The following is a 9,406-nucleotide window of genomic DNA, read 5'->3' as shown; positions in this document are numbered from 1 at the left end:
TTGTTTTATCCTATGATTCTAATTTTTGCTTTAGGAATTGTTTGGCCGCCAACATTATGCACCAAAATTGTTGTTTCATCTACATTAGCACCAACATATAGTTTCTTGCAAACCGATGCAAAAAAGCGATTTAAAGAGATTACGTTTCGAAATATCGACAGTTTTAACGTGATTCATTGGATAACTTTCTAAATATTGTCAATATCTCCAAAATCTGTATTTCGGAATCGCGTTTTCTCTCAAAAAGTTGTAGTTTGGTAGCCTCAGTTGGGGAAAAATAATGAAAAAAATCTGTTGACATATTCAGTTCGCGCATGAGGCGGAAAGTTTGAAAAAATATGCTAAAACTTGAATTTTTCAAAAAATAATATTTTTTTTTTAGTTTTTATTTTTATAATGCAACAGCCATAAACTGTAGGTAATAGCGTAGTTTCAACCTAAAAAAATATATTATAGTTTTTACATAAGATCTTTCGTTTGCGCATACGCCTTATATTGGGCTAAAAATTTCCTGTCCAATCATCTTAAGGCGTATGCGCGAACCAAAGATCTTATGTAAAAGCTTTAAAATATTTTTAGGTTTAAACTACGCTATATACTGACAATTTATGGCTGTTGCATTATGAAAAAAATGCAAAAAAAAAAAAAAAACTGAATTTTATTATTTTTTGAAAAGTTTAATTTTTAGCACATTTTTGGAAACTTTCTTTCAGTCCCATGCGCGAACTAAAATGTCAACTTACAATTTTTTTATTATTTTCTCCCAATTGAAGATACCAAACTATAACTTTTAAGAGATAACGCAATTCCGAAATAAAGAAATTTATTTTGTTTTTGAACCACCTTAGTACATACATACATACAAGCGCATACACCGACGTCAACAGAAAATTCGTGGTAATTAACTCGGGGATCTTCAAAATAGATATTTCAGGCGTCCAAAAGTTCTTAGGTACTTACGCACGTGCGCTTGGGCAGAAAAACAACTCAACTTTCCGTGGGGGGGAGGGGGGGGAGAAAAATGGAAATTTTGGCCGAGAATTGAGTGAAAATTTTTCCGCGAATGAAATACCTTTACTACGTATATGTAAAAGAAAGCAAAAATGGTCATATCAAAGCATCATTCACTCTTGAATAATGCACTCCTCAAAATACATGCGCTGAGGAATTGTAGACCTCATTGGTTCAATACTACTCAATTACTTACCATGCGTGGTTCTAAAGAACTTTCACTGCTTCTGCCGTTGATGGAGTCAGATGGGCTTCCCAGGGACAGGGACCTGAGCAGAAAGAGGAGAATGATCAGTAGTGCTAAAGGTTTCCACAGCAGAAATAACTTTTTTTTTTAGAGATCTTATGAAAATGTTAAACAAACGTAAAAATTGAACTAATTAATACTTCACAAAACTTTAAAAAGAAGATTACAGACAATACGCGAGTGAGATCTTATCGTACCGTAACTTATGCAACACTTGGTAAAAAGTGTTTATTTAGAAATTTTACATTGTACATATCAAAACTATTTACTGTCTCCTTCACGAGAAAAGCTCCCGTCGTAAAGTCTGAGCCCGGCTACTTCCATAGAATCGGACTATGTTCATTTTCCGAAAGGGTTAGCAGGAGGGGTTTTTGGCCCCATTTCGCCACTCGTCTTCTCGCTTTTGTGCAGTCGTAAGGGTTTTTCCGATATTAAGCTTTCCTTGGGAAAATGAGAATGAGACACGCCTCGTTTTGCTATAGCAACAAACAGGTACAGGCATTTCGGCTGAGGCTTTTTTCGTGATGTCCGGACTATAGTACGGAAGTAAAATTTGAGGGCAAACTCGATGCAAAACAAATGTTTTTGTCAGTTGCTCCAGCTATTTACGATCAATTTACTGAATAAATTTTGAAAAAAATGCAAGAGGTATGATTTTGAAAAAAAAAAAAAAAAATCTATTAATGAAGACAGAGCTTACACGGTAGAAGTAAAAGATAAGTTGAACACTTTTTGGGATTTATTGATGCCTCTAAAAGTTAGGAAAATCACGAACCAGTTTTTTTTTTTCTTAAGTGAAAAAGAAAATTTCGTTGCCATGTGCGTAGCTGCGTTAATTTAGTAACGAAATATTGTTGACTTGAAAATCATTTTGCTTGGAAACTGATTCGAATTCTCCAAAATTTACAGTAATTTTGTGTTGCATCAACAGGAAAAGAATTATTCTTAGCAAATTGTGTAAACGATGTGAACTAAGAGTTGCAGGAATGTACCTAGCGTCATTGGAAGATCTGGAAGAATTCGATGAGGTGAGGTGTCCTAGAGGAGGCAGAGAGGCATCGTCAGATGAGGGTCGGAAAGGTTCCCGTCTTCGTTCGAACAGGGGCTTCCTTTCTTGTTCCGCTCCTTCCCTGTAAAGAAAAAAAAAAGATAAAATTTATATAACGCACCAGAAAAGATTCGCTTTTTTTGTTTGTTTGCTGCTCTTGAAGCACGCCCTTTTTATGATGCGAGAAGCCCGGGATAAGGCATATATTACATCACATTCCAGGGTCCTTCGTACCTTCCACTACTTGTGGTTTAACCAGTTGGATGGGCGCTGAAGACATCTGTCTTTTTGATCCAGACCAGAAGCCGAACAATCGCTGGTCCAGCACCCCCAGAGGTACACAAAAGGGAACCCTGCTCTGCTATGCCATCTAGGGCTTCCAGATTACTGACCTTTCGGCCGGGGCCCCCTAGACCCTTACAGGAACGAAATCCAACCACTTACGACTCTAGACACCGTGGACCCAGGTACAGACCTGACTCCGGTGGCTTCCATTGCCTACTCACTGTTCCACTCGATAGCCACTGGGCAGATAGATCTGCTCAAGCGTAAGTAAAAACTGGTGGTTTTACATACGTGGATGCTACACCATCGTAAAACCCTCCCCATTTACCCTGCCTTGAACCGGCATAGGGACGGGCCTGGTCCCCCAAAGACCAAACCCCACCTACGGCTGGGTTCACCCCCAGAGGTATTGATTCACTCGGAGAAATTTGTGACCACGACGTAACGTGTCCCAGTCACCATCGATGAACATGGAGGATCTAGACCGACTGGCATCGAACCCGGAACCCTTCGGTTACGAGTCCAACGCCTTACCGATCTGGTCACCACGGTCCAATCACCCACTGCGCCACCGAGGCATGTCATATAAAAAAAGTCATATTTTTGGTAAAATATGGAATGACAAATAGAAGGAGAAGATCGTTTGAAAGGGCTGCCAACAAGTGAAATAGTTGATCATTAGAATTAATTATTCATCACAATACGTACTGAGGTTAAAGATGGAAGAAATGCAACAAAATAATGCTAAAGGCAGAGATGCTTGAGAGGAGATATAAAGTAACTGCATTGTAGTCTTTTTATCGTCAATAATGACCTTTGCGCGTTTTGTCAAGGACATCCTTTACATTTGTTGCAGGCGAGAGTCTTAAAAACTCGTAACTACAGCTTCTGAAAGTAATGTGGACGGAAAATTCTGGGGGCTGTTGACGTGTATTTAATTTTGTTTACAAAGTGAGCTGTTTTCAGAGCCTGATAAACAAACAACGGTCCAACGGTGGCCAATGGGCATCATAATTTTAGTGTCGTTAAAAATAGGGCAGATTTCTTTCTGTCCCCCCCCCTTTTTTTTTTCTTTGTAAATGAAAGGGTTTCCTTGTGACATTGGCACCAAATTTTTCCAGGATTTTTGTTCCACTTTGGTTTGATTGGTCTCTGCATGTTCTAATGAAGAAGATGCGTTAAGATGGGGACATCATTTGGTATAGAAAGAGGAACTAGCATATTCATCATACATACTTATCAGAACCTACGATTCCCTTTTGTCAGATTCTTCCAGGGCCTGATTATCGCACTGGTCGACTAGGCCTGGGCCTCCATCTTCTTAAGGGGCCCCAAATTACTTGAAGAATTATGCATAGCATTAAAACTATACAAAAGTACGCGTCATTTAGAAATAAACTTCTTTAAAGGATTATTTTTATTCCTTTTGCCAGTAGCCAATTTACCATGTCACAATTATGAGGGGCCTCAAGGGGGATTCAAAAATGATTTCTAGTTCTGTGATAGACACAAATGACCCAAAAAGTGCATTCCGACCATCCATGAACCTGTAAATTAATCACTGTATTCCGCTATACAGTAGAACCCCGATAATTCGGATTAATTGGGATCCGATCCAATCCGAAATATTGAAAATCCGAATTTTCAGGAGAGTGAAAAATAAATAAAAATAAAATAAAACATACTTACCACCTTAAAGGAAACACGTAGAAAAACGCAAACAGTAAACATGTTTACTTTGTCATTATAAAGTCTAATCTTCTGGCTGTGACAGTTCAATTTTTTTCCCTGTCGAAGAAAAAAAAACTGATTCAAAAGTTGTATTGCCAAGAAAAGGGAACTCAATCATCGACATAACACGGTCTTGCCTGTGAGAGGGTTAAAAAAATAATGTTATGGAAATTTGACGATCGCTTCTCAAATTAAAAAACAAAATCGTTCGATCCGGATTATCCGGACTAACAGAGTCCGAATTTGCGGGGTTCTACTGTAGTGTTCAGGAGGACTCCAAATTATTGTGGGCCTATAGGGCCTCCCTTTGAGTTAGTCGAGCCCTAGATTCTTCTTCACCAATTTCAACTTACCCGATATTAGAAATGGGCGGGAGTGGGTTCTGAGTTTTGGCAGCCGAGGCATTTCCATTCAAATCTAATTGGTGGAGCTCGAGCATACTCCCGCTGTTGCCAAGAGGTCGCAGGACACCGGTCGATGGAGGCTGGAAGAAGAGAAAAATAGTTTGAGTAGCTTAGATTTCTCAAAGCGTCTATTCGTATATGTTTATGCAAAAAGAAAATTCGTCTATTTTACCCGATAACAGAGTCCAAAGGGACCGAGGTCAGAATTTCTTCCATTGTTCAGGTCTTGGACTTCTTGCTGGTAAATTCGGTAGAGCTCATTCAGTTCAGTCCTCGCATCAGCTGTGCGAGAAAAAATTGCAATTATGGAATAGAATTCCGAAAATGCTTTTGGCAAAGAACTTTTTTTTTCTGAAGTGCTCAATGATGTCACACAAACAAAATAAAGTTTAAGTTGTAGTATTAGAACAAGGCTGGGTTAAGTTTTCTACCCTGTTCCTTATTTTTCAAAAAAAGTTGTGTGTTTTTTTAGCAAAAAATAGCAACGCCATCTCATTTGAAGGCTCGCCAGATAATGCTTTACGTTTAATATGAACTGTAACTATAAACCTGGTCAAGCTATATGAAAGTAGACCTTAATGTATGACAGAATTTTAAACGTATAGCATTAACATACACTCACAGGCATATAATGATAGTCTCCTCAGCAGGCAAAAGAATATGATATTCTCTATTTTAAAACCTGACGAGTAATTGAAGGTCAAGGAACTTTTTTTGTATGCGGACATTTAAAAGAGAGGATGATAAGATAGTCACTTACAGCCATGGGATTCGTCATTAGTCACCAGCGCTGGAAAAAAAAATGCAATTGTTAATCAGCTACTGATACTATATTTTCTTCCAAAGAAAAAAAAAATTGAATTATTTATATAAGAAACTATCCTACTGTATTTACACATTTGCTCTTATTGACACTTATCAGTGTAATTTCCTTACACTGATAAGTGTCAACCTTGTCAGTGGGATATTCCCTTATAGACCATCAATGGAAAATCCTTCCTTTTGGACCATAGGATTTATTCCTTATGGACCATCAATGCTGTAGCAATCAAAAATATTCAAAAAGAAACACATATTAAAATGTAATAAGCACTATTGTTACGATTTTTGCATGACTATTTTTGCAAATCATGCCCATATTTAATGCTTTCTTGCATTACTTACAAAATCGCTGTAGATCGTACGCTCTTATCATTATGAAAATAGTGGAGCTTTCACCTTCCCATACCAAATTAAAAACAATGTGAAAAGCAAGAATGTAGGGAATGCACCAATGGTAATGTTTCAGAATTTTTATCATGATTGGAGAAGACGTATAAGCTGCAAAAATAGGCCTCATTACAGCTTTCATTTGGGGCAGTTTTTATTTTCTGCTTTGCACTATACCCTTTGAAGTATGAATTTTATGGTTTCACGTTAGTTACCAGTAAAATAACTGCGTAATAGTGTTGAAACTATGTAATCCACTTCATGTTTGAGAGCTGTATCAGAATTTTCACGTTATTCTAAGAATCTTTTTAATAATATGTTTTACATAGTTGGTTACGAACCCAGTGAAAAATAAAACATGCAGAGTTAAATTTTAATTTCCTTAAGGGATCTTAGTAATTTAATTTTGAACTTCTGTAAAACTATTTTCTGAAAATCATCTGTACGTTATCTGTAGATGGAGAAAGTAAATGAGGTGCTGGTAGATGATTACAGGGATTGGTAGTCGAGCGAACTCCAGTTCCATTGCCAAGTGCAAGGATGGAGAGACATGTTAAAAGCAACACAATTAAGTTGATGCCAAAGATTCTCGTTTGATTTCAAACCCAAGCAAACTTGAGAATCAAGGAAGTGCGCGGTAAGCAGATCTTCGTACTTCTACGATAACTGCATATTACGAGTTGTATGACACGCCGAATTGTCCTTTTGGAAAGTGCCATCGGGTTAAAGATCTAGGCGGAAAAGATTAAAAATTGTCTTCTGGAATAACTGTATACCTATTTCAGGGTGCTCATTCCCATACCCGAAAGAGATGGCACATCCTTTCAAAAGCTACGAAGTCTCCCCTTTCCTCAGAAGGAGAGCCCTTCAAAAGAAAAAAAAACACATTTTAAAACAGCTCCCTGAAAATGTCAATGGCGCAGTCTGCTCTATGGACCTTCGTCGTGTGCATCCTGTCTATTTGGATCGGTAACAACACCCACAACGATAAATCCACCCAGAAACTACTACAAAAACATTCCCAAGTCTTTAACTCAGAATCTGATTTCTCCAGCTTATAGACATCTCTTATTGATACAAAATGTTCGTTTCCTGACGTTTCACATTGCAAACACCTGTGTCAATCCGTTCGATTGGATCAAAAACAATAACGATTCATCAATGAAAGCCGCGTTTTGCCACTCAATGGACAGTCGTGGCATACTGCCATAGAAATTCTAGCCTTTGACGTACTTGTTCTGTTAATATAGAAGTGGAAGTCAGCCGTCTAAAAACTGTACGTAGAAACATTTCCACGGTTGCTTTGGATGCACTTATGGCAACTTCCTTTTTGGTGGATGAATCACTACGGATCTGCACGGTTGAGCTGCAGTTTTCAGGTTCCATTCGGTTCCCTTTATATACATTCCGCATATGATGATGCTACGTACCTTCTCTGATTCATTACTCATGCTGATTACATCACTTATGCTAGAAACATTAATTTGACTTGACTGCAAATCTTATTTTTGTTAGAACGTATCGAAGCATTGCACAGGGCGTAGCAGTATTCGTTCAGTTGCTTTAGATGCAATTATAGCAACTAAAAGGTGAATGAATCACTACGTACAGTTAACTCTCAATAACTCGAAGTTCCAAGGAGCCGGCTAAAACGTTCGAGTTGTATTGGTAGTTAGAGTTATGAGAAGTTTCCACAACAGTCTCAAGAGTTTCGGACATAATGAAAACTTCGAGATGAAGGAATATTCTAGTTATAAGCTTCAAGTTATCAAGGTCCGACTCTATCTGCATAACAAATCATTGATTGCACTGCAGTTTTTAGGTATCCTTAAACACTCTTTATATGCCATCTACACAATGATGGTGCTACACGCCTTCTGTGATTGATTAATCGCTCTGATTGGTTACTGAATGCTAGAAACGTTAATTTTTACCAGACTGTGCAGATGTTATTTTTGCAAGACTGTATCGAAACACTGCACATAGCTAAACATTTATTTTGTAAAACTTAGATTATTTCTAGCTTTTTGTGACACAGGGTGATCAAAAATTTATTTTTTTCTTCAATTTCTTGTTGGTCTTTTGAAATTAAATTTTATCTAAAAAGTGTGAGCTGAGGTATGTCTTTTATGCAACCGAAAAATAAAAAATTCGCTACGCATGCCGTAAAATCTTTCAATGCACAAAGATTCAAGATAAGATATAAAAGAGACGAACTCACCATCAATGAGTCTTCTCTGCCTGGTGATAATCTCCTCGCAGAGTTGTCTCTGTCGGTCGTACCGCAGGATGGCCAGATCTCGACAGCGCAGTTCGTGCTCACGGCTCAGCTGCGAAGATTGCAGTTCCAGCTCTTGAGGAAGGGGATAAGGATCATCTCACAAAAAGGATACAAACTATGAAAATTTTCCGGTTAGAATCACTAGGCCCAAGCAAATTGAATTGATGACTCTTTATAAGTTCCACGTTTCGTTCTGGGAGAAGATTAAGAACTTAATTTGTTCTGTTACAAGCTAAGAGTGAGAATGATATTAATTTCTTTACTTTCGAATTCAAAAATAGTTATTTATGCTAAGCAATACACATTACGTAATTGTCGTTATGAATTCCGCATCTCTGAAATCAACAGAAGGACGATTCTCAAAAAAAAAGTACCGTTTATTTTTTCCAGCTAAACAAAGCCTTCAAAAGAATAATGTTGTTGGGGAATAAAACATGCTTTAATATACTATCAAATCATAACAGCTAATCCCATATTTAATTGATAGTTACTTGAATAAAATAAAAACTTAGCGTAACGCACGGGATATTTTTTCGAGAATGGGGTTGTTTCCTTCAGTCAAAAGTAGTACTTTTAATCACTAAAATTGATAGAATAAGCAAAAAAAAAAAATCATGGACCCAGAAAATTCTTTTTTTTACCCAACAGTTATTTTTTAATTAATATTTTAAAATGTCCGATTTTTCAAACAAGGCGTGATCTTGATGACGTCACAAATGATGCTCTTTGGCGCATCTTTGTACCGCATTTCCACGTTATGATAATCAAGAAGCGAATTACAATTGCGCTCTACGCTTGCTATCAACCATATCGTTGTCAATACACGTGAATAAAGATGGCAATTAAATATTTTGCTCTGTGAATGGCAACGCAGAATGGCATTTCATCATTTGTGATGTCATCGGCAAGAAATGTAAACAATAAAAGATCTCCGATTTAAGTAATTTTTTAAAAATATTAAACTTAAACAAATTATTTAAAAAATGGTTAGATCCTATGTTTTTAAGCATGTTCTTTCAGAAAAAAATACTTTTAAAATATTGGAAACGACCCCATTGCCCAGAAATAGACTCCTATAACCCAAATTTGGAGTAATTTTTCTTCGTGTTATCTAGCTCAGTGATTCTTAGCCTACGTTCCGCGTACTACTAGTGGTCTGCGAGCAATTTTCATGTGGTCCACGAACAGCT

General features: G+C 37.3%; 1 protein-coding gene across 1 annotated transcript in view; it reads right to left on the bottom strand.

Annotated features, from left to right (window-relative positions):
- Window positions 1-391: 391 nt before the first annotated feature.
- LOC129224776 (kinesin-like protein KIF19) overlaps window positions 392-9,406 on the bottom strand; it is a 131,120-nt gene continuing 122,105 nt past the window's right edge. The window contains exons 14-19 of the mRNA XM_054859323.1: window positions 8,157-8,288; window positions 5,487-5,516; window positions 4,899-5,008; window positions 4,676-4,806; window positions 2,251-2,388; window positions 392-437 (exon numbers count right to left, since the gene is read on the bottom strand). Of these exons, the coding sequence (XP_054715298.1) occupies window positions 392-437; window positions 2,251-2,388; window positions 4,676-4,806; window positions 4,899-5,008; window positions 5,487-5,516; window positions 8,157-8,288 (587 nt within the window). The remainder of the gene's footprint in view (window positions 438-2,250; window positions 2,389-4,675; window positions 4,807-4,898; window positions 5,009-5,486; window positions 5,517-8,156; window positions 8,289-9,406) is intronic.

The sequence above is a fragment of the Uloborus diversus genome, chromosome 6, assembly GCF_026930045.1.
Source record: "Uloborus diversus isolate 005 chromosome 6, Udiv.v.3.1, whole genome shotgun sequence".
NCBI lineage: Eukaryota > Metazoa > Arthropoda > Arachnida > Araneae > Uloboridae > Uloborus > Uloborus diversus.
The sequence above is the reverse complement of the archived record's forward strand: the minus strand, read 5'-3'. Positions and strand labels throughout refer to the sequence as shown.